Raw genomic sequence first — 23,972 nt, 5'->3', positions numbered from 1 at the left:
GTGTATCAGTATGCTCCCTTCCTGTGCCACCATGTCTGCTGGTCATGTGACATCCAGATGGAGCACACAAGTGGAGCAGCCAATGAAAACCGTCTGCTTTGACAAATCACTCCCATAGCAGGCCCCCTGTCTGCCTCCTTCTGTCCTCGCTGTATCTTTAATTACATCCAAGACTATTTTTAAATGCACGTCCTATCCCCCAACATGCACTGCTCTCGTCACCTGTCTACCTGTCTTCCTGTCTCCTTTAATCTCTGTCATTAGATCTCTAAAGTTCTCTGACAAGGCAGCTCGTTTTGTGCATCTGTCTTTGCTTAGATGTATCCTGCTCACTGTTTCTTTGTTCTGATATATATTGCCTGCCTGTCATCCACATCTAAAGTATTCAGATGCTTGTTTCCATTTTCCCGGGAAAGTGTTACCTTCCAGACATTTGTTTGCAGGAAACGGCACTGCCTGGATTTGGCAGCAACCACAAATGAAATGTTAATGTTAGCAGTTTCCTGGGGAAAATATTTGCACACGTCATCAGGTGCTACTGCAATGTGCTAGCTGATGGGCAGATGTACACACAGAAAGCGGTGCCAAACAAATGACAGGACTTGTAGGAAGTCAATGTCAAATGCAAATAGAATCCACTAAGAATGGTTAATGTGCAAATCGCAACATATATTTTCCTCAGACATTTTATTGTCCTGCAGCTTCACTAATACATCAGAAAAACATGTAACTCCTGCTGTTCTGCTCTATCCCTCTTTCCACTCTCCCAGTTTCGTTCGCTTCCCTCCCCTCTTCGTCTTCCAATGACTCACACGCTCCCCCTCCCCCATGTGTCATACGTTTTCACCCCTTCTCCTCCCACCTCCCCGTCCCCCTGTCTCTCCCTCTCCTTCGCCCACATCCGCTCACTTTCTCCACTCGCCTTCAAACACGCTGCAGGTAACGTTTAAATAGATTGATCTATTTCTTCATTCCCCTCATCCCTCTAAAACCATCTCCCTCCACCTCCTTCTCCTCCTCCTCCTCCTCCTCCTCCTCCTCTTCTTCATTTCCTCCTGTTCTGTGTTTTCTCACCGCCTCATCTCTCCATTGGTCCATATTCTCATTCACTGACTGAAACGGCACAGAAATTGAACTGGCTTGTGGTCCGGAACAGATTGACAGTAGATCCATAAATAGGTATGCATTATTAGCTTTTGTTTTATGTTACCTTCCCTATGTATATGGGCTTGTTTGTGTGTGCTAGGGAGCATCTTTTCCACAGCTTTCCATCCGTAAGGCTGCGTCACTATCATCACAAGGTGTGTAAATGTGAGGAAGAGGAAGAGTTGTCAAGTCCTTGTGACTCATGTGAAATTGAGGCTGTAATGAAATGCATTTTTGACGTTTGCTTATTCCTATTTTCATACGCATCCGTCTGTTTGTACACCGATTACCTTTCTCGTCCCTTTTTTTTAAACCAAAAAAAGAGAAATGATCGTATGATTTGGTGTATGAGCACTGACATTCAACATGCAAATGGTTGTATAAAAGATGTTTTGTTTTTTTACAGGATGTCCATCGTGAATATTGTTGCCAGGGAAATCCTGGACTCCAGGGGAAACCCGACTGTGGAAGTAGATCTGCATACTGGCAAAGGTTAAAAACATATATCTTAAAGCATTACTCATTTACTGTGTTTGTACTGTCAGGTTTTTGCCTGACAAAGGGCTTGACAGAGTACCATGTCTCTTTCTAAACCTCGAAAAATCCATGTTGTAGTCGCATAAGCTTACCTTCAACCGTTACCTTTTCCACCTCTACACATGTCCTTTCTCTCCACCCACCAACCATCTTCTCTCCATTCCAGGTGTGTTCAGGGCTGCTGTGCCCAGCGGTGCATCCACCGGCATCTACGAGGCTCTTGAGCTCCGAGATGGAGACAAGACTCGCTACAAGGGCAAAGGTGGACATTTGTAATGAGATGTATCGTCTGTGCTTTTGTCTCGTCTTTGCATGTGTCTCTGCTTTTGCTTTGATCATTTTCTTATCTGCTTTTGTGATATAAATGTGGACTGACTATAATAGTTTTTCATGGTTTCACATATCTTCTGTCCTGCTGTCTAAGGTGTAACCAAAGCGGTTAGTCACATCAATGACACCCTTGGACCTGCTCTCATCCAGTCTGTGAGTATCAGTGCAGAATTTGATAATTTTAAAATCGAAATGGCCAAGATTGAAGATTTCTGACATTTTCTTTTTCTTTCAGGGAATCAATGTGTTGGAGCAGGAGAAACTGGACAACACGATGATTGAAATGGACGGCACTGACAACAAATGTAAGCCTCGTTCACATCTCATGTGCAGTGATGGCATATATGCGTGATGACATGTTTCTGCACCAGCGCTTGCTGACTGCACCCATGTGTTGTGTGACTGCTTCCGTGTTTCTCCCAGCTAAGTTTGGGGCCAATGCTATTCTTGGAGTGTCACTGGCCATATGCAAAGCTGGCGCAGCAGAGAAAGGTGTCCCCCTGTACCGCCACATTGCTGATCTGGCTGGAAACGGAGAGTTGGTCCTGCCAGTGCCTGTGAGTCCTGTTTTATTGTATTTAATGCACCAAAAAAAATGTATTCTTCCTAAATGAAAAACCCAAATACAATCTCATCTCTTTTTTCTGTCTTTTACCCAGGCTTTTAATGTGATCAATGGGGGCTCCCATGCTGGGAACAGACTGGCTATGCAGGAGTTCATGGTACTTCCTGTAGGGGCGGAGTCTTTCCGTGATGCTCTGCGTATGGGGGCGGAGCTCTACCAGACACTGAGAGGTGTCATCAAGGAGAAGTATGGTCAGGATGCCACAAATGTGGGAGACGAGGGAGGGTTTGCACCCAATATACAAGAGAACAGTGAAGGTAAGCTCAACCACATGTGAAATATTCTCCCTTGATTTTCCTGTGATGTTACATCTTCCTTTTTCTCTTTGTCAGCCTTGGAGCTGATTAAGACAGCCATAGAGCAAGCAGGCTTCACAGACAAAGTGGTGATAGGGATGGATGTTGCTGCTTCAGAGTTTTTCATTGAGGGCAAGTACGACCTGGACTTTAAGTCTCCGCCCAACGCTGCCCGCAACATCAGCGGTGAGGAGCTGGCCAGCATCTACCAGGGCTTCATTAACAACTACCCAGGTGTGTATTCTGATGTGTGTGAGTCAAATGGGTCAAACACGTGTCTCTTACAGCTGTTATAGTTACATAGAGAACATGAAGTGGACAATTCCTCATGGAATAAGGGAAATGTATTTCCACAGGTCACTGAGCGTCCATAGGTCTCAGCGTCAGTTTTAATAGCTGATTGATCCAGTGAATGGACAAACCTGCCTATTTTTCATATTTCTACAACTGCCATATTTCTTTCATGACATTTTAGACAGAGAAGCTAAGGGAACAAGAGAGCTGGATGTCTCCACAGCCCTGTCTCTCCTCCAGACACTCGGGCCTGTTAAAGAGGTTTTAATTATGTGCTACAGTGCACATTTGGCAAGCAGGGACCTACTCTGATGTGGCTCTTTACCCTGTCAATGGTCTGCTTCCTGCTTGTGTGGGCATCTGTGTGTAATGTGAGTGCATTTTAAGACATTTCTCCCATCAGAACCTTTATTGTCTATGTCACTGGTGCTCTAGTCCTATTAACTCTAAGGTGAGTAAGGGAGAAAATGAGGGCTTCACAAAGTTTGTAATGTTACACTTATGTAGAAAAATGATCTTAACCATTACTCCTTTTTTTCAGTGGTGTCTATTGAAGATCCTTTTGACCAGGACGACTGGCCGGCTTGGTCACAGTTTACAGCCTCAGTGGGCATCCAGGTACACTTTGCCCTTGTTATCCGGAAGTGAATTAGTGAGGTCCTTATTCCAGCAATTGCACTTCCAACCATGAAAATAGTCAAAATTGATGCTGCAGAGGTCGAGAAATCCTTTTTTCGTATGGCTGCAAAATGCCACAATGAAACTCAATAGCGTATTTTATTGACTCTCTTTGCCCAAATTTTGAATGCAGACTGATCTTTATTGAATAAAAATGGATTTACTGGGCTGACTTGACCTGATACGATTACTGTGAGTAACAAAACACACAATCTGCCTGTAACTTTGTTGCATAAATTGTGCAGGTGGTCGGAGACGATCTGACGGTCACAAACCCACGCAGGATACAGCGAGCAGTGGAGGACAAGGCCTGCAACTGCCTGCTGCTTAAAGTCAACCAGATTGGCTCTGTCACAGAGGCCATCAAAGCGTGAGTTTGTGTGTATGTGATGCATAGACAACACATGTCTGTGTACATGCCTGCCATGTGAGAGCATTCATTTATACTTCCCCTTGCCTCTCAGGTGTAAGCTGGCCCAGGAGAACGGTTGGGGTGTGATGGTGAGCCACCGCTCAGGAGAAACAGAGGACACTTTTATAGCTGACCTGGTGGTTGGTCTCTGCACTGGACAGGTAACACACACACACACACACACACACACACACACACACACACACAAACACACAATGGGAAGTGCTGTCCGTTCTCTATTTTCCAATTTATTTGCCATTAGAATTCTACATTTGTATCTTTGCATTGCATTAGTTGTCCCTTTTTCGTAGTTAATGAGGAAATAGAAAATGAAACACTAACATTTCACTGCAACAGCACATTTGGGAGACAAGACAATATAGAACAATAATAGTTGTACTTGTGCAACAGTGCAATAGTAGCTCAAGTAATGTAATATACAGAAGTGGAAGGAATTGCAATTTTAGCTGTATTATTAAATAACTATGCATGTTTTTCTGAAATGATTGAAGTGGTGAAATAATAAGTAGGCAGCTACAGAACCCCAAAAAACACTTTTGTCAATCACATCTTAAGAAAAACACCAAACGTTTGCTGATTACATCTTCAAAATGCTAATATTACAGAAGCCTGCTTCTCTGTCAAATGTGAATACCTTTGGAGTAGTTGCCATTCTTTTAGACATTTTACAGATATGATTTATCTAAAAAAGATCACTTGATGAAAATAAGCGTTGCTTACTGTCCAAAGGGTTAGCAATCATGCAGATGTACCTGTAACTCTCTGTGATCCTTGGTATTTCTGTCTACATTTAGATCAAGACTGGAGCTCCCTGTCGATCAGAACGTCTGGCCAAATACAATCAGCTCATGAGGTGGGTATTCATAGCTTGATTTGTTTATTTATGTATAGAAATACAAGTAGAAAACACCACTTATGCCGCTTTTATATTTCCTTCTTCTTTCCTTCTTTGTTTCATCTGCTGTTGTCTTCTTTCACACTCATCTGCCTGCTCGACATTTTTATCTATTTTCCTCCTCACCTCCTCTTCGTCCTCTTAGGATTGAGGAAGAGTTGGGTGACCAGGCACGCTTTGCTGGACACAACTTCCGTAACCCCAGTGCCCTTTGAGTGCCAGTGCATTAGCAGTGGCACATAAGAAAGCACCCAAACATATAAATCATGTTATATCTCCCTGATGGGCACATAGTAATGCAATCATGACACCTGTTGTTACAACTAATTAGCTTTAAAATGACTAAAATGCACAGTTGATGCACTGTAGCTACAGTATATTGACCGGACGCTTCAGCGAGTGATTTACTTAATTGACTACAGCTGGTTGCAGCAAATCCTGAACAAAGCCCTGGAGGAAAAAAAATGAGTGTTTCACCTACCAGCCGATGCAGCTCCTCCTTGTTAGTGTCTTTCTCTTTCTTGATTCCTCTGACTGTCTCCTCTTGACTCACTGCAGAAGTGTTTTGATCTTATGTGCCCTGCTGTTAATTCTTCTTCCTCTTCCTCATGTCATTTCTGATGTGAACCCTCAGCAGCTTGCTTTGAAATGGTATCTGTCACTTTGTCTGTCTATAGGTCATGCTTAATAAATACCTGCATACAAATTAACTCGAATCAACGCTCTCTGTGTATCGATTTAAAGGGGCGGCTTTGCTGTGTCATTTAAGGTGCATACAACATAAATATTCACTGAATCAAGTATGACTGAAAAACCACCTCTGCACTGCTCATTTGAAAGAAGACATTTGAGCAGGTTGCACTTTTGCCCACACTACATTTTGATGTCACAGCAGGTGTTTGACACCACTTACATAAATGTTGTACAGGAATCCTGCTGAAAAAATGTGAAGGTCATTCCTGCTGATAAGATAATGAAAAAAATATGAAAGAATCCTTCAGGAATTTAGAAGGAATCCAACAGAAACTCAAGAGGAATCCTCTGAATTTTGCCAACTAAAGGAAATAAAGCAATAATTCATAGCCAGCATTTGTACTTCTGCATCTGCAGAATGACAAGCGCAAAAGTATGTACAGTATCATCAATAATAATTTTGGTCTGTTCACTAATCGTTAAAGATATATCACAGGAATCTAGTACATCTATATTATCAGTGAGGAGCAATCTGCTGTACATGCAGTTGTCCATTAAATCAACAACATAAATTACTGGATATATATATATATCAGTTGTCAAAGGCAAAACAGTAATTGCAAAACACACACACGCAACACACGCACACACACACACACACACACACACACACACACACACACACACACACACACACACACACACACACACAGACTTTAAATATATATTAATTAATAATGATATAATAATAATGTAATTAATGTAATTAATAAGTAATATTATTATATAAATTGTATATATATATTATATACTATTTAACATATATGTGTTTATGTTAATGTAACCGATTCATATATATTTTTCGGTTACATTAAATAAATTGCATTAGGTTTGAATGGGCCTATATTTCTAAATATTTTGACTTCATAATCATAATATGGGAACCTCGCGCCCGCAGCTGCACCCTGATAAACAGCGCATCAGTTGTCGCTCCATTTAAACGGCCGCGTGGCTGCAGATTAATTATCAGGCGCACGCTGATCGTCACCATCTGAGCAGCAGAGGGAGCGAGAGCGCGACGGAGGCCTCGACGCCTTGTCGTGCCGGGCTGCTGGTGATGATGATGAAGGAAGACTGGAAGCCGCGCAGGCGCAGCTGGCACAGTCTCTGGCCGGGTTTCCACGGTTACCACACAATAGGAGACGGGACAGGGGGCTGCGTGAAGGGGGGAGAGAGAGAGAGAAAGAGAGAGAGAGAACGACAGCAGCGGAGCGGAGGGGAGAGGAGGAGGTCTGCAGAGCCGCTTGACTGGACACACCGCTGCAAGCCTCCCCCCAGACAGACAGACAGAAAGACAGTGAGCCGCTGGACAGTCACTCAACACACAACAGAGTGTACCATTAAAATGTTCATTTCTTCACTGTTTAATTATTGGAGCTTTGTTGAGTCGCTGACATTGTCATTAAGACACATTTAGATGAGGCTACGTGTGTTTTCTCTGGAGTCCACCTTTAATTCAGCGTGGTCGTTGTTGAAATAAGTGCGGCATGTGAGAGAACAAAGACCCATTGGACATTTATTCTCCTTCAGGGTTCATCGCGAGATAAAGCGGAGCAGCTAGTTATTGAGTCTGAAGCCGAGTGTCTCCATACAGTAAAGGTGACTCTGGAGGGACTAGGCAACAGAGACAGAGAGGGAGAGAGACCCTCCCTCTTGATCCCCTCCCTCTTCAGAGTTTTTGGCCCTCTCTCTGCGCCTCTCTTCCTCCTTCTCCCTGCCTCACTACTCCCTCCTTCTCCTCCTCCTCCTCCTCCTCCTCCTCCTCTATCCTCCCCCTCACTCCTCATGCAAATCACGCCCTCTCCTCTCTCCCTTTCTCTCACCCGACGTGCGTCTCTCTCTGGCTCACCCCTCCGCTAAAAAAATTGTGACTGTAAGACCGGAGAGGGGATATATAAAAAAAAAAGTGCAAGTCGTCTTAGAGGAAGAGGGGGAGTAAGCAGGGGGAGAGGGGGGTCAAAAAAAGAAAAAAGGGGGCGAAAGGGGGTGGGGAAGAGGCGAGGGTACGCATCAATTTGTAGTCTTCAGTTGGCACCCCTGTTTTTTTTTTCCTTCCTGCAACGAATAGAAAGAGGTTCGTCTGCATTATTGTTATTATCGGTGCCCGTTGCAATATGAGCCAGCACAAGCCTCTGTTGACAGACGCCTGGGCTGTGAGGTGTGCGTGTCAGCGTGCAACATAAAACGACAAAACAGAGGGAGAGAAAGGAAAGGGAGAGTGAGAGTGAGAGCACGCATCGCTGGATATCATAGGTAAGTGAAAGGGGGAAAAAATGGATGCTTATAACTGTTTATTTGGAGCTGCTCCTGCTGGCCACGTTTGTCCTCTCCCTCCCATTTTTTTCCTTTGTGCTTTAATTATCGTCATACTCCTGCGTTCTGGCTAAATTATGTCCCGGTGAATTAATGGTAATAGAGGGTGCACGACGCGCACCCACATTCCAGCGAGGAGAAAAGGGAAAGGGAGAGACCGGTGCGAAATGCCACGATTCGCCATTCCATATTATCTTTCTTTTTTTTAAGATTGTGCAGCGTCTAGAGACAACAGCACTGCACACGCATCCATTCTGATTGTGAACATGTATGTGCGGCTGAACACGACTCTCCACCGTCGTAGGTGGACTGTGTTCCGCCGTGGTGGTCTGAGAGAGTAAGGCGGCGGCGGCGGAGAGCGAGCTCTTGGCCGGTCTCCCCTCTGCATGTGTATCAATAACATTTCGCAGGAAGAAAGAAGAAAGAGTCGTTGCAGTGCCTCTGCTCGCTGGTGATGTAAGCAGAGCAACTGCATGCTGCCGCTTTGCATCAACATGCAGTGGTCAATTTGTTGATAATGCATGTGCTGTGTGCCGTGTGCTCGCGCGTGAGCGTGCGGGCGGACTGGTGATGTTAATGCTGTTGCATGTTGGTAATGTGTTCGCGTCCTAGTTGTTTACTGACCATGGCCAAGGACCTGCCAGTGGACCACAGGCAGGCCAGTAGCTGCCACCTGTAACTGAGATGCATTATGTACACAGTAAACCCACTGGGCCCTGAATGATTCCTGTGTGATGAACTTAGTCATATGTATGTTAATTAGACTGACTGTGCATACACTGCATTGCCTATAAATACGTGTGCCATGTATTTTTTTTTTCTCTATTATGCATATGAAGTATGAACAGTGAGTTTACTCTGATTGGATCAGTCACTGCAGCATGCACTAATAATTAATGCATGGCCATGTGTAGTGGAGCTGCTACAGGATTTACAGGATTCAAACACACACTAAAATGAGGATGTGGCTCCTATATTTACTGGCTGCACAGCAGAGTGTACAACAGCTCTCCTTACTGCTCAGCCAAATATATCTTTTCTTCTTACATCCAGTGGCGTGGACTATTTATATCCTCATTCAATATACATGAGCCATTTTTTCTTCATAGTGGTACATGAATGAATGGATTAGGCCGGTCCTTGCACAGTAGTCCACCTACGTTGTCAGGCACACCCAAATGGATAGAGGATCTCAAAATTGTGCATTTCCCTAATGGCTGGCTGAATGGATAAATAAGAATGTGATTCTGCCAGCCATAACCAGGTCATGTGGGTTAACCACAAGTGGCTGTGGGTTTTGTCTGTTGTGGTGAAGGTGGAAGAAGGGGGGGTGTGGTCCCATATCCTCAAGATGTTTGTGGGAGTCTTCTGCAGGCCGCCATCCAAAATGCAGTCTACCAATCAGTCTATTCTGCTCCGCTCTTTTTTATCTGCTCCTTCGATGTCCAATTAACAACACCCAGACCTGTGCACTCTGGTAGTGCGAGTGGGTTAACCGATTGTGCCTGTTGGATTGTTTTGCTGCCGTGGTGAAGACAGAAGGCAGAGAGGAAACAGTTTGGAGCGCAGTGAAAAGCAGTTGTTCCGATACAGCGTGAAGCATGCTGGGAATTTAAATGTTGCAACAGTGCTTTTGCAGTTTTAAAGTCAGATGTTTTCATAATGTCACAAATTCCACACTCCACACATGGTGCAGATAGCAAACAATATTGTTTACCGCTGCATTCGTACTAATGTTCTTCAGCAAAACACTGGATTCTCTGTAAGATTTCTAATGCAGATAAATACTGAATAATGCCTTCTTTGTTTATGCTTCTTTACAGGTTTTGGTAGCTCTCATGGTGTAACACACAGCCCAGTCAGTAACCAACAGGAACCAGTTCAGTCCCTGCAATGGCTTGTGTTGTAAAATGGTCATTTTAAAGAAGAAATAATGAAAACACGGACACACAAAGAATCGGTATGAACAAGGCCTACATATATTTTTTCATTGAGGTCAGGGCTTGTGTACCTGCTTAATGTAGCATATTTGGGAATGTGGCTACATCATAATTAGTTCAATATGTGATAGTATTAGAATAACCAAGATGACTAAGATGCAATTTATTTATTTGGTTGTGACGTTGCATGTTTATATTTCCTCTGCTTACGATTCCTTCCTCTTCTCTGTGGCCTTCTTTCAATTATGGCCTGTTCTTCTTTTCACTTCCCTCACACATTTTATCCTTCACTTGTTGTTTTTTCTAAATTCCAACTTGAATTAAACAAACTTGACTTTTTTTGAGGTCTTGTATTAACTCTATTTACCCTACATTTAACATATCTCTTAATTATCTCTGTATTTCTCCTTATACCTGTAACTCTTCATTATTTTAACATGTAAGCTTTCTAATCCTGTCCATATCTTCCTCCTTTGCTGGACTGTGGGTTTGCAGATGCCCATGCGCAGTGGGCGACGGCGGGGGGCGAGTGAGGAGAGAAGGGGCAGACGCCCGCACACCAGCCCCACTCGCCCTGAACGCAACGATAGACAGACGGTTAGCGCACCTCTTTTTCCTTTTTTTCTTCCTTGTTGTGATTTTGGCCATACGGTTATGTGTGTGCATGCAAGTACAAGCGTCATGAGCAATAAAAAAATGCTGTCCCTGTGTATAGCATTCTGTGTGTGTGAGAGCATGTGTGTGTGCTGTCAGTGCATGAGTCATCAGTATGATTGCCACAGACATACCCTTGCAGTGTCAGTATTGTTTGATTGTGTGTTTTACCATACAGCGCTTTGAAATCTTTCATGTTTAGTGTTTGACATGTGTGTGTGTGTGTGTGTGTGTGTGTGTGTGTGTGTGTGTGTGTGTGTGTGTGTGTGTGTGTGTGCGTGCGTGCGTGCGTGCGTGCGTGCGTGCGTGCGTGTGCATGCAAGTGTGGCTTTGTTCTAAAAACAGTCAGCCTATTAGGGATTCAAAAGCATCACTACAGAATTAAAAGTCTTGTGTTGTTTTAGCAAAGAGGTGCTGGTGAGGAATTGGCTGGAAATCGCTTCAGTCGCAGATCACAAGGGCATGATTCATCAGAGAGTGAGGGGGAGGAACTTGTGTCTCCTCCAAAGAGGCAAAAAGTTCAGGTTTGTGTTACATTGCATCAACCTGTTACATAAAGACTAATTACAAAGCTTTGATTTTGCTAAATCATCCAAACAGGCACTGTCTAAGCTATTCAGAGTTTTATTCTCGGCTTCCACAATATAACCACATTCACAAAATTTACATTTTTACCTCATCCAGAAATGCTCTTTTTTTTTTGTCAGGAATCGGCCTCTACCCCAAACCCTCCAACATCAACACACTCGACTGACAGCTCGGCTCCTTCCACTGTCCCACCTCCAACCTCAGTTGCCAGCCAATCCCGTGAGAGTGACAACGAAGATGGCCAATCCCAGGGCAGTAGGAGTTCAGTTGTAGGGAGCCTGGCCAATAGTAGCAGTAGTCTGAGCAGTGGGCGGGATATAGACCAGGACAATCGCTCCTCGTCCCCGAGTCTCTCTGCTTCCCCTTTGGGTAGCCTGGACTCTGATTCCGATGGCCCCGACTCACCAAAGCAAGGAGAGAGGGAACGAGAGAAAGGCAAGGAGGGAGGAGTGGGGAAGGTGACGGTAGACGACAGGAGAGCGCAACGAGAGGGGAGAGGGGAGGAGTCCTGTGGAGATGGAGAAAAGCGGGAAATGGATGGACGAATTGAAGACTGTCCGTCTCTTAAGCCCTCCTCCACTCCCTGCTCTTCCTCTGGTCTCACCCCCTCTCTCCGTGGAGCCGGGGACACATCAAATGACAGCAATAGCGGGAGGAAGTCCTATTTCTCCCTGGACTCCAAATTGATGTGTAAAGTTGAGTACGGTGGACCGACAGGCGTCGATAGTGCACTTAGTGGCAGCAGAATTAATTCCAAAGCCAGCACGCAGTGTGTGACCAAGACCACTATCTCTGGGGGGGATTTTTCCCATAACAGCCCCAACATTCCCCACTCTTTACCCCCTCCTCTTCCTCCTCCACCTGCACTGAAGCCCCTAGAGCTCGGGGGACAAAACCTGCCTGCTGAGGTTAAGATAGAAAGAGACAAAATAGAAAAGGCAGACAAACTCCTGGACAAGGCTCAGTCTACTCCCCCTTCTCTGTTGCCACAGACTGGCCCCCAGCAGCAGTCCCAGCCTCAGACCCAACCCTCCACCCACCCTCACCACTACAGCTCCACCAGCTGGCAGGGTGGTGCAGCAACCGGTTGCCAGGGGAGCTGGGGATACACCCGTTACCCTGGCAACCACCACCCACACCAACCACAGCACCAGCCCCCTGTGCAGCAGCAGCAACTTCCTTCTGTTTACAACCCTCCATCCTCTCGCCACTCCTCCTCCCACCCCTCTTACCTCCCCCATCCTCACCCCCACCCCCACAGGGAGTACCTTCCCAGGTACGCTGGAGGGGGAGGGGACAGAGAGAGGGGGGCTGCAGGAGAGAGGGAGAGGGGAGTGAGGGGGGAGTGTGTGGGGAGGGAGATCAACAGAGAGTTCTCTGCTCCCGTTGGCAACAGCAGCAACAATAGTAGCGGAAGTAATAGTAATACTCCTTGTGGTGGGATGGGTGGGTCCAACAGCATCCAAGGCAGGGAGTTTGGGGTTCTGCCAGTGGGTCAGAACCGGGATTTCCAGGGTTCTGGGAGGGATGGACCTAACTTGGGTCCTGAAAGAAGAGACTTTGGTCCAGGTTTCAGAGACAGGGAACGAGAAAGGGAAAGGGAACGAGATGCAGGGAGGGAGTTTCCTCTGCCAAACCAAAACCAGAGTAGAGACTTTGGCCCCAACGGAACTGGGGGGGGGCATCCCAGAGACAAAGATGGAGGCAGATGGGGTGAGTTTGGGGGTCAGACAAGAGAGGTTGTAGGCAACAGTAATCCGAACAACAACTCCATTCCCCAGGGAAACCCTCCAAGTTCAACCGGCGGGCTACCTGCAACCCCCATGCTGAACCGAGACCCACCTGCGTCACCCCAAAGCAACCCAAGTCACCCTTCCCACTCTTCCCTGCCCCCACTGCCCCACCCACATCCCCCAAACTCATCCAGCCGAGACTTCCCTCCTACCATGGACCAGGCACAAACCCCTCCCTCTGGAGCAGACCACTTTCACAGAGAGTATCCTCCCACAGGAGGAAAAGACTTTCCTGCTGGGGCTCCTCCTTCTACTGGCACAAATCGAGAGTACCTCAGCCCCCCTCGGGTGACTCCAAACTTGGGAAGAGAGTATTCAGGGCCTGTAGGAACCCATCACCCCCACCCACCTCACCCCCACTACCAGTCTGGGTCCAGAGAAAGAGAGAGAGACTCAAACCTGCGAGATTCTGCTTTGTACCAAAACCGTGGAGGGCCAAATCAGCCTCCTGCACTGTCTCCTTCCTCCTCTTCCAGCCATCATGGACACCCTCCAAACGCTCCATATGCCCCACCACCACCTCAGCCTCCTCTACCCCCACCTCAGACCTCGCACACCCAGCCACCCCCATCAGGTATGGCACCCAATGTACGTCCCCCACACTATCAGTCCTCCGCCCAGACTCCTCCAACACCTCTATCTCCATTACCCAGCCCATCCACAAATCAGATGGGAGGCTTCTCATCTTTTCCCCCTGGCTCCTCATCTGGACCCAACATGCCCCTTCCTGGGCCAGGTGTGTCACCTGGATGTCGTCCCTCCCCTTTCCATGGTACTTTGAACAGCCACCCTCCCTTCAGTGGAACGTACCACTCCAATGGGAGTGGCAGTAACATGGCCAACAGCAATAGCAACAGTAGCGCAACCAATAGCAGCAATACAAACTCGCAATCACTCTCGCCTCAAAATGTCTCAAAAGGACCGCCACCTCTTAGTAACTCAGCCAACAACAGCATTTTGACCGCTGCCTCCAGTTCTTCACTCCCTGGTGGAGACGGACATTTGGATTTGGGCCTACCTCCCACACCTGTTATCAAAGAAGAACCAATAGAAGAAAGGGAAGAGACTGAAAGCCCACCACCGGTGTTGAGAAGCCCCTCTCCTGAACCCAAACCTGTAGATATTCCCATCCACGCCAGCCAATCAGCAAGGTAATGTCAAAACAACAACATAATCCTCCGATTTGAGATTGTCAATGTGTCGCTCTGTTCAGTCCCTCTGTATGCTATCAGATGTAAATAACAGTAACGGTGATTCTGATTCTGACTCCTGGTGGGTGTAATGATATGTAATGATCACTTGTGTCCAGGTTTCACAAGGTCCTCGACCGTGGCAGCGGGAATTCCTGCGCCCGCAGTGATGTCCTCTTTGTCCCGTTGGACGGCTCCAAACTGTGGAAGAAGAGGAATGAGGTGATCGAAAGGGCCCGCAGGGAGGTCGAGCAACGGGCCAGAGACCTCAGAGAAAAAGAGAGGGAACGGGAGAGGGAGCGTGAGCGTGAGAGGGAACTGGATCGACATCTACAGGTGTGCACTTTTAAGAGTGATAATTATGCAACATGTCAGATTTAATGAATTTAATGTAGATTAAATTGGTCATTCTAACGGTAGGGGAGTAAAGCAGATCAGGGCAGATGTGATTTACTGTCTTTTACTCTTTTCTCTGCAGCAGCAGAAGGACATCAACGCCGCTGGAGGGGGTCGCCAGGGCTCCTCTCTCTTCTTCCCCTCCTCGTCTTCTATCATCCTCGACCCTTCATCTTCTTCCTCTTCCTCTGGCAACTCTATCTCTCACCCTCCCCCTCACGCCCAGCATCATCACTCACACCCACATGCTCACCTTGCTCAAGCCCACCATCTCCACCCAACCCTCGCTCACTCCATCCCCCACTCCCTCCTTCTGCCATCAATGGGTGGGGCATCAACAGTTGTTGGCCCTCAGGGATCCCTGGGAATAGGTTTAGGAGGTCCATATCTAGGCCCTGACACCCCAGCGCTGAGAACCCTGAGCGAGTATGCTCGCCCTCATGCTATGTCTCCACTTGGGGCAGCAAGTCGTGCCCAGGCACACCACGCACAAATTCACCATGGCCATCCCCACGTCCACCCCTCATTCTTCCTTCCTCAGTTCCAGAATCATGCTTTAGGCCACCCGCATCACCTGCCGACAGATGCAGCTACAGCTGCAGCCATCTTGGGCTTTCTGTATGGTGGCAGCCTTGAGGGGGGTCCAGGTGTTGGAGGCCATGCTGGAATGGCAGGAGGCCCAATACCTGGAGGGATTGGGGGTGCAGGGTTTGGAGGAGTCGGCTTTCCTCATGCAGTGGCTGCACACCGAGAGCGGATGAAGCAAGGATTTGAATTTAAGAGTGATGATCGGATTTACCCACCAGGGGCCATACATGATCACGCTGCTTTTGCCCTTGCTCACTCTCATTCTCATGCCCATGCCCATGCTCATGCTCATGCTCATGCCCATGCTCATGCCAATGCCCATGCCCAAGCACACGCACACGCACATGCACATGCACATGCACACACACATGCACACTCCCTGCTACTTGGAGGAGGTGCAGCAGGAGCTAATGAGGTGACACTCTATGGCACTCCTCCTCCCCCAGCTCCCACTGGCCCCCAGCACCTCCAGAGCCCGACCCTGGCCCCAGTAACCCGACCTCCCAACCCTCCTGCCCCTCAGTCCCTGTCCAATCCACCCCCTTCATCTCTCCTAACACCCTCTCTTCCCTCTCACCCATCATCTGCACCACCGGCTGCCCCCCCAGCCCCAGCAGGCCCTGCTGCTCCTCCGCCAGCTCCTCCTCCACCTGCTCCGCCAACGTCCAATGCCTCCTCACTTCATCACCCGGTCCCCCATTCTTCTTTTCCCAGCTCCCTGTCCTCTCATCTGCCACCAGCCACTGCTCCAGCCGCTCCCCCTGAGAACTACCCCACTCCCACTCGCTCTCCTGCCCCCTATGAGCGGGACAGGAGTGGGGAAAGAGAGCGGGAGAGGGAGAGAGACAGAGCAGCTTTGCCGGCATTTGGGGACAGAGAGCGAGAAAGAGAAAGGGAGAGAGAAAGAGAAAGGAGAGGAAGTGGTGGAAATGGAGGAGGAGGAGGAAGTGGAGGAGGAACGGGAGGAAATGGAGGTGGAGGAGAGAATCTGGGGCGTCTTCAGATGTTAAACGTGACACCTCATCATCACCAGCATTCACACATCCACTCACACCTTCACCTGCACCAGCAAGACACAGGTACTAACCACTTCTGATACAAATGCTCCTATTATCAGTATCAACCGCCTTGAGATTACCCAGATGTGTTACTATGAACACATTTTGTAGTCAAAAAATAATTGTTAATGGTTGACACAAAAAGTGAAGGATAAGGCTTGTGATATTCTATTACCATAGACCTCCATTATTGTCCAAAAACAAAACAAAAAAGCAAATCTAAGAGCCACAAACCACACCGTTGTAGTGGATGACACATTCCTTCTTTAGGATGGGTATTGTAGTTTGTATGGAGTCAATCCTACATGCACCATGCTGCAGTGTATGCTGGATTGACACACCATATGTGTCTTAATCCGTGAGTCCCAAACAAATAAGCTATTTACTCCTGTTTAAGTAACATTTGCTAAAAAACTACAATGCAGCTACAGCTGTTTTAGGAGATTACTGAACTTTTTTATTAAAATAATGAAACAGTAGGCTTGGGGTTGTTTTCTAAAGACAGGACAGGGAAGTGATGATTTTAGTCCATTCATGGGAATTGTGGACGGTAAGAAAAACAAAGCCAGCCTTATCCTTTAACTTCAATGTGAATGATTTTATATTCGTGTAGTTAATCATTAAACACAGGTTTTCTTTGATTTCAAGTGATATTGGGTCATAGTTTTCTCTTAGTCATCTGACTCGTTTGTTCAAATGTTCCAAGCTTTAAAGTTCAAAGTCCCTCAAGAGTTTTTAGTTTACTCAGATCTCAGTTTAGTAACACCAATTAGCAGAAAATGTATGACAAACAGGAGAAGACTTTTGTCTCTTTGAAAGAATTCATGTTGAAAGTAAAATGAAAACCTGCTTATTAATATTTGGCGTGGCACGATAGGGTAGTGGTTATGATGGTTCCTTACAGTACGAGGGTTCATGGTTTGAACCTGCCGGCTGGCCGGCTTGAGCCCTTCTGTGTGGAGTTTGCATGTTCTCCCCATATCAGCGTGGGTTTTCTCCTGGGCCTTTTCTTCCTCCCAGTCCAAAGACATGACATTTGGATTATTTAGGTTAATTGGTGACTCTAAATTGCCCATAGGTGTGAATGTGAGCGTGAATGGTTGTCTGCCCTATGGCCCAATTCCAATCTGGTTCCTACAACCTCTCCCTACTCACTTCCACTCGGAGGGTCCGCCATATAAAGTGCCATCCCAAACCAGTTAGCGTGGAGTGGAAGTGGGTTATAAAACTCTCAAAGAGTGAGTCTACATCGATACTGATTTAACCAGCTGCCCCTACTGACCACGTGCAACGCCAGTTTGTGTTCGTCATGGAACACACTCCCTACAGATGATTCAGTGCGACTACCCATAAGCTGCTCAAACTAAGACAGACATTTCATATTGTCATACTGTCATACAGCATTTCTACACACTACACAATCATAGACACTGTTTACAGCATTATTAATTACACTGTTGTAATACATTGTAGTTTAATGCACATATTTTTACATACTTATTTATTATTTTTATACTTTCTATACGTTTATGTATATATGCTATTTGAGAATTGGAGCAACTGTAACGTAACCCAATTTTTTTCTGATATTCATTTATCTCTTCCTTGCTGGAGAGAGGGAAGTTTGTCGTGTAACTTGCAGCTGTATTTATGCCTACGACTTAAAAAAAAGTGCTTCATTCAGCTGTGAGTGTGAGTACAAACATCGTTCGCTCCGTCACGGAGTGGGAAGATGTTGGGACCGGATTGGAATTAGGCCAATGTTTCAGCTCTGTGATTGCCTGGCGACCTGTCCAGGGTGTACCCCGCCTCTCGCTCAATGTCAGCCGGGATCGGCTCCAGCCCCCCCGCGACCCTGTAAAGGATAAGCTGTAACAGATAATTGACGGATGGAAATTGATATTTGCATTTCACATTTACACTTTAGCAAAAGCCATTAAGTTTACTGACTCTGCACTGCCTCCAGAATCCAGACGTCTTTGACTTTATTCGATTGCTCATGTGCTCATGTGTTCCCAAGAATCAGACATCTCTTAAATGTAGCATAATGTATTAATGTTAATGTGTTACATGCTGTGTGCATTATCTTTGTTTTGAATTCATAATTTGACTCTTATTAAATATCTCCTGTATTTCCTATTACATCACTGGCATCCAGCGACGGGCGGGGTACACCCCCTGATGGACCCGTTGGCGTCGGGGTCTCCTTTGACACGCCTCCCTTACCCAGGAGCCACACTAGGCACCCCCATCCTGGCTCACCCCCTCACTGACAGCGAGGTGCTCCGCCAACAGCTGTTCGGTGAGGAGAAGGCTCCTCGTCCATGTACTTGTTCAGTTTTTCTCTCTTAAAAACTCCACAGTGCTGAAAGATTATGAAGAGACTTTTTGAATATGATGACGATGATTGACCTCGGGGCCCTTTCGGCTCCATTATTTCTCCATTTTCCTTTCGTATCCCCACCTGCTCCTCCTCTTTCCTCTTCCTCTTTTTTTATTTTTATTTTTTACAGGTGCTCCTTTCCGTGACCTGCCCCAGCAGTCCTCCCTCACTGGTCCAATGTCGGCAGCTCATCAGCTCCAGGCCATGCAGCAGGCCCAGAGCGCAGAGCTGCAGATCCAGAGACTGGCCCTGGAACAACAGTGGATCCATCACCATCACCACCACTCCCTCACCCAGGACGAGTATTACAGGTACGGAGGCTGTGTGTGCGCGTGTGTGTGTGTCCATTGGTTGGGCCTCTGTTAATGCAGCAGAGACTGACGTTACTCTGTTTTCATTGCTGATTCATGTTTTGATTATTTTTTCTAATAATTGATCATGTGTCTCAATAACATGTCAAGGTGTTGTCTTCACTTTGCTCAAACAACAGTGCAAAGTCCAAAGATGTATATTAACTATGATACAAGTAAAGGAAAAGCAGGAAATCTTCAAATTTAAGAAGCTGGAACCAGAACAATAAAATTACTTGAACAATTAATCATTTTTAAACACAGTTCTAGATTATTTTTCCATTTATTGGTGTACATGTGCCTACAGTTTTGCACTATCCTAAAAATGAGACAAAGTTGTTTTAAGGTCTAAACAACCGGTGCTGCCAAATATGAGATCTAAACCGTACCCAAGACCCAAAGATATGTTTTCTATATCTATATTTCATCTTTTACTTATTGTTAGCTCACCAGGTTGATGCAATTACTTGGCTACACTCTTTCCCTCTACCCGTTGTGAATCTACTTGGAACAATGACTTTCATGGATGGGAGAGACATTTCTTAAAATAACCAAACTCGACCTGACAAACAACAATGACCTGGTACTTTTTTGGGACACGTCAGGTAGCAGAAATCTTCATGTCTTGTTTTCATTTTGATAAACTTTTAACAAGCCTTAATCGGTGGTTGAGTCTACAAACAGCACAAATTAAAACCACTCCTACTTTTGTTGTTTTTGCACAAACTGTTGATTAGTTTGTTACAATTTGCCTGTAAAAGTCAGCTTGGCTGTGCGGTTTGGGGTGTTTGAAAAATGTTTGTTCCCTCTGTGCATATTAAGTCCTGAGAAATGCAATCTATGGATTAAAATAAAGCTTTTAAAATGTATCCCCAAAACAGCCATTATTTTGGGAGTAAATGCTGTAATCATCTGAGATGAAATTGAACCCTAACCTTAGCTGTGACTTTTTACTTCAAACTGCACTCTAACATGGTTTCTCCTTTGACCTTTTAGTCACCTGAAGAAAGAAAGTGACAAAACCCTGTGAGGGAGGGGCACGACAAAGAGCAGCATGGAGGAAAAACGAGGGAGAATGTGTGCAAAATGAAACGCAAAAGAAAAGCACTGAAAACAACGAAGGAAACAAGACTCTAAATGAAAGCTGGACTAATAGACGGGGAATCCACAGAAGAAAACTAGAAGATTTTTGAAGGATTAACAAAAGAGAGAGAGGAGGGCGTAAAAACGTTGCACACAGTCCCTGCTAACTGCACCACGTTGAAGATCCAGACTCCGGCGCTTCCCTGCATAATGTTCTCAAACTCCAGTCCTGTTTTGTATCGTGCTCTGTACAGTATATTAGATGGGGGAGGCAATAGTGAAGTACAGTATGTGTAAAATACTTGATGCCAGAAGGAATGTGTACATGAGTCTCTTTTATGTCATTGCATGTAGCTAGGCGCTTATTCTGAACTGGTGGAACTTTTGGTTCTATTTTTAGTAATTACCCCCTCTTTTGTATCTGAGGGGCGTTCTATATGCATGAGACCAGCAATTTAGTGTTATGTTATGTTTATTATCAATAGTATTGTTATTATGATTAATGTTGTCTGTTTGTTGATAATGATATAATTATATATACAGTACATATTATTTGTATTATTTTTTTACATTTTCATGGTATGGCAGTCGGTTTTTATTTTTATTTTTTATTTTCAATTTACCTTGTGAAACAAGATGCAAATGAAGGCAAAAAAATCTGGAAATAAATTATAATCTTTTTTTGCTAGTCTCTGGCGTATTCATGCGTGCGCTATTTCCCCCCTCACATACATTCAGACTATTTGCCCCGTCTTTGTTTTATACAAGTCACTCATGCACAAAGCATATCAAATTCCTGACTCTCCTCCCCTCCCCCCTCTCCCTCTCCCTCTCTCTTTCGGACTCCCCCCTCTTTCTCTCCGTCCCTCCCTCTCTTGGTTGAGTGTAGCTAATAGGAGACACATGGGATGAGTGTGAGACATGGGAGTTGAGGCGCTCCAGTGAACACCAGCCACCCTGTAGAGCGAGCATTCCTTACTGCACAGTAAAAATGAAAAGAAAAGAAAAAAAAAAAAATATATATATATATATATATATATACAGAGAGAAATGAAAGGAGAAAGAAAGGAGGAGCTGCGAGAGTGTGATTTACTGCTGAAGGCTCAGGGCTGTGTGTGTTCTCACCGTGTCCGGCTGGAGGAATCTCCTTCAAAAGGACACGGATCACTGAATACGGCCTTCATGTTGCAAGACAGAACCACTGCTGGCTCGCAGATTTGTAGATCTGGCTAGACAACTTTTACAAAATTCATGTTTTGTTGTAATGATGCACTTCATTTTAATAGTCTTAAAGTAGTTTTAAATGGATCTCCAGATGCCTAAAGTCTACATCCCTTTTCTTTATTTTTGCAAGAAAATCTCCTCATACTGATTGATTAAGAGCCTTATCTGAAAGAACCATCTAAGTCAGGAGAGTGACATTGGATATACAGTACATATATACTGTATATACAGGAGAGGGCATGCGTGTGAGTTGGTATATAGGTTGTGTGTCATTTAAAGTCACCTTCAATAAGTGTGTCAACATAATGTAAAGTATCCTCTAGCAGGACAAATCTGATTTTCCCCTCTGGTGGCACCACATCTGGGGGATATTCTTAACACTTCATCAGCCCTCTCTCAGGGCGGATAAGGATGTTATGAAAGGTGTGGATGAAAGATGTTTGAACGCTGCATTTCATATCAACCTGGAGTTATTACTACAGCCTCTTCCAGCAATTTAAGATGTCAAATAAAGGTTATTCTTAGCGGCTCTTGTTTTTAAATCTGGGACAATTATTTGCAAATAATTCTTATTCTTTCATATTGCCCTACTTTTAGTACTACATATGAACGGTTTAGTGCATCAGGATAATGCACAGTGTCAGGTTAAGACTGCTGAGTGCATCCCTGTGCTTTATGAAATTATCTGTAATTACATGTATTGTCACTGATGACAGACCGCAGTCTGGTAGCAGCAAGACTGCAAATACTACAAATGATTTGTGAGCACTTTAGATTCATGTGATACAAATGTGTGTGGATTAAACAAACAAGGCCACAGATCAACATCCTCCTTGCTCTCATGCTCTCATCTAATCAGAGCCAGGTTGTATCTACAGTGTAAAGGTTTAAATTGCTTAATTATGACCAAAGAAGAGATCATGCAAGCCTAATTGACTCTAAAATGTTCCCTTTAATAATACTTACACCTTAATTTGAACACTCAGATAAACAATTTGTTCCAAAATTTCCAAGAGTGAAATAAAAATGAGAAAACCACACACACCCTCACATTTGCACACTGTTGGAAGATGCATAAATACAAAACAGGTGAATATGAAGCTGGTTCTACGTACAATGAGCTCTAACTATCCCCAGTGCCATTTCCCAAAGAAAGCATTCGTACAGACGTTTGACACAATTGACACAACACCTTCCAAATGTTTTCACAGACTATGTAAAGCTACACTATCATAGATCTTATGTTTGGTTTTGATGCTTGAACTTTGTCCTTTGCGCAAACAGTGACTGATTTGGTGTAGTCCCTGTCCCACAGCTCCGTCCAGCAAAAATACCTTCTTTTTTTGTAATTTCACTTTTCATTCAAGCTCTATTTTGCCCGAGAGGCACAGTTTTAACACACTTTGCAATTGTATCTGCTCCTAAACCATCTTTCTCCTCCTGCTGGAGCTGTCATACTTCATAAAGTTTATCTAATGACCACCACTAACTCTGTAATGCGCCGGCCCGCTGTCTCTCTGCCTGGGCACTGCTACTCTGCTTCTCTCAAGGTCCATTTTTTGTCACTACACACCTGTTAGGACTGTCATCTCCAATTTTACTGTTACATTAGAGCTCCTATGTTGGTCCCATTCAATTAGATACAGAAATATATAAAAGGGCAATAAAATCTGATTGAGCAACATCTCGTTCATCTGCAGCCAGCAGCATCAAGACAACCTGCAAAGTGGCACAAGTGCTAACTGAGCACAGAGTCTGTTGCCTTTTTCACCTCCTCTCACCTGTACAATGAGTCTCTTCTGACCTCTTCCTCACTCCACTCCAGCCTGGAGAAGATGATCCCACAGGATCCTCATAAGGCATTGCTGAGCATTTCTTAAGTGGTTGTAGACAACATGCGGGGACCAGAGGTCTCTGCCTCCTTCCACCACACACCAGGGAGCTTGCTAGCATCTTTAACATCTCAGCAACCAGCTTCAAGATTACAACAGGTCCAGTTAAGGTCTGAAAATGGAAAGCTTTCACTGTCATTGGCAATTACATTATGATACCTAGACCACATTTAAAACAGTCCATGATTTGATTAACAAAATAAATGAATGTGCTGTGGGTCGAGGAACAGGGTTGAAACGAATAGGTCTACAAGGATCCTGGCTACCCATTTATTAAACAACAGCTGTTTGACACAAAGAGGTGATGACAGTTGGAGAAGCAGTCATGGTGTCTGTTTCATACTCATCTATCTTGTGTGGAAGGCCCCCCTTTGGTTTTACTTGAGCTATGTTTTTCCCTTGGGAGTTTTTCTTGTCTTTTCTTGGTGTTCAATGTACAAAGTAAGCTAGTGTTTCCAGCATTTTTTTATCTTCATATTTCTAAAGCTAAACTTCTATGATTTCTTTAACCTGCCCAGTACATGCTGGGAGAC

The 23,972-nt window shown here is 45.2% G+C and overlaps 2 protein-coding genes across 8 annotated transcripts; both read left to right on the top strand.

Moving 5' to 3' along the window:
* The first annotated feature begins 847 nt into the window (after positions 1-847).
* On the top strand, positions 848-5,944 carry LOC137891411 (gamma-enolase-like). Of its 2 annotated transcripts, none has more exons than XM_068735993.1 (13): positions 848-939; positions 1,553-1,638; positions 1,850-1,945; positions 2,108-2,166; positions 2,249-2,318; positions 2,437-2,570; positions 2,673-2,895; positions 2,971-3,168; positions 3,770-3,846; positions 4,152-4,276; positions 4,371-4,479; positions 5,134-5,192; positions 5,380-5,944. In XM_068735993.1, exons 2-13 carry the CDS (start codon positions 1,554-1,556, stop codon positions 5,447-5,449), a joined length of 1,305 nt encoding a protein of 434 aa, XP_068592094.1. In that variant the 5' UTR covers positions 848-939; position 1,553; the 3' UTR covers positions 5,450-5,944. The 2 variants fall into 2 exon arrangements, with proteins under 2 accessions (XP_068592094.1, XP_068592093.1); XM_068735992.1 differs by lacking the exon at positions 848-939 and adding an exon at positions 1,009-1,179.
* Positions 5,945-7,983: 2,039 nt separating this feature from the next.
* Positions 7,984-21,004, top strand: atn1 (atrophin 1). Of its 6 annotated transcripts, none has more exons than XM_068735414.1 (10): positions 7,984-8,240; positions 10,124-10,260; positions 10,736-10,837; positions 11,299-11,418; positions 11,602-14,426; positions 14,585-14,801; positions 14,944-16,528; positions 18,666-18,809; positions 19,021-19,201; positions 20,237-21,004. In XM_068735414.1, the coding sequence occupies exons 2-10, from the start codon at positions 10,234-10,236 to the stop codon at positions 20,268-20,270; spliced, it is 5,235 nt and encodes a 1,744-aa protein (XP_068591515.1). In that variant the 5' UTR covers positions 7,984-8,240; positions 10,124-10,233; the 3' UTR covers positions 20,271-21,004. The 6 variants fall into 6 exon arrangements, 5 of the variants coding, with proteins under 5 accessions (XP_068591515.1, XP_068591513.1, XP_068591517.1 ...); XM_068735412.1 differs by having other exon boundaries at positions 18,666-18,833; XM_068735413.1 differs by lacking the exon at positions 7,984-8,240 and adding an exon at positions 8,686-8,756 and having other exon boundaries at positions 18,666-18,833.
* The last annotated feature ends 2,968 nt before the right edge of the window (positions 21,005-23,972 follow it).

This window comes from Cebidichthys violaceus, unplaced genomic scaffold (genome assembly GCF_023349555.1).
Source record: "Cebidichthys violaceus isolate CVI_PGR_0920_01 unplaced genomic scaffold, fCebVio1.0.p SCAF_7, whole genome shotgun sequence".
Taxonomy (NCBI): domain Eukaryota; kingdom Metazoa; phylum Chordata; class Actinopteri; order Perciformes; family Stichaeidae; genus Cebidichthys; species Cebidichthys violaceus.
This window is presented reverse-complemented; position numbering and strand designations above follow the sequence as displayed.

Bases quoted from the DNA above. Each gene is read 5' to 3' on its own strand.
- LOC137891411 (XM_068735993.1), top strand. From the start codon at position 1,554: ATGTCCATCGTGAATATTGTTGCCAGGGAAATCCTGGACTCCAGGGGA. The intron at 1,639-1,849 runs GTTAAAAACATA...TCTCCATTCCAG, and splicing joins AGATCTGCATACTGGCAAAG to GTGTGTTCAGGGCTGCTGTG. The intron at 3,169-3,769 runs GTGTGTATTCTG...CCTTTTTTTCAG, and splicing joins CTTCATTAACAACTACCCAG to TGGTGTCTATTGAAGATCCT.
- atn1 (XM_068735412.1), top strand. From the start codon at position 10,234: ATGAAAACACGGACACACAAAGAATCG. The intron at 10,838-11,298 runs GTTAGCGCACCT...GTGTTGTTTTAG, and splicing joins AACGCAACGATAGACAGACG to CAAAGAGGTGCTGGTGAGGA. The intron at 18,834-19,020 runs GTACTTGTTCAG...TATTTTTTACAG, and splicing joins GGAGAAGGCTCCTCGTCCAT to GTGCTCCTTTCCGTGACCTG.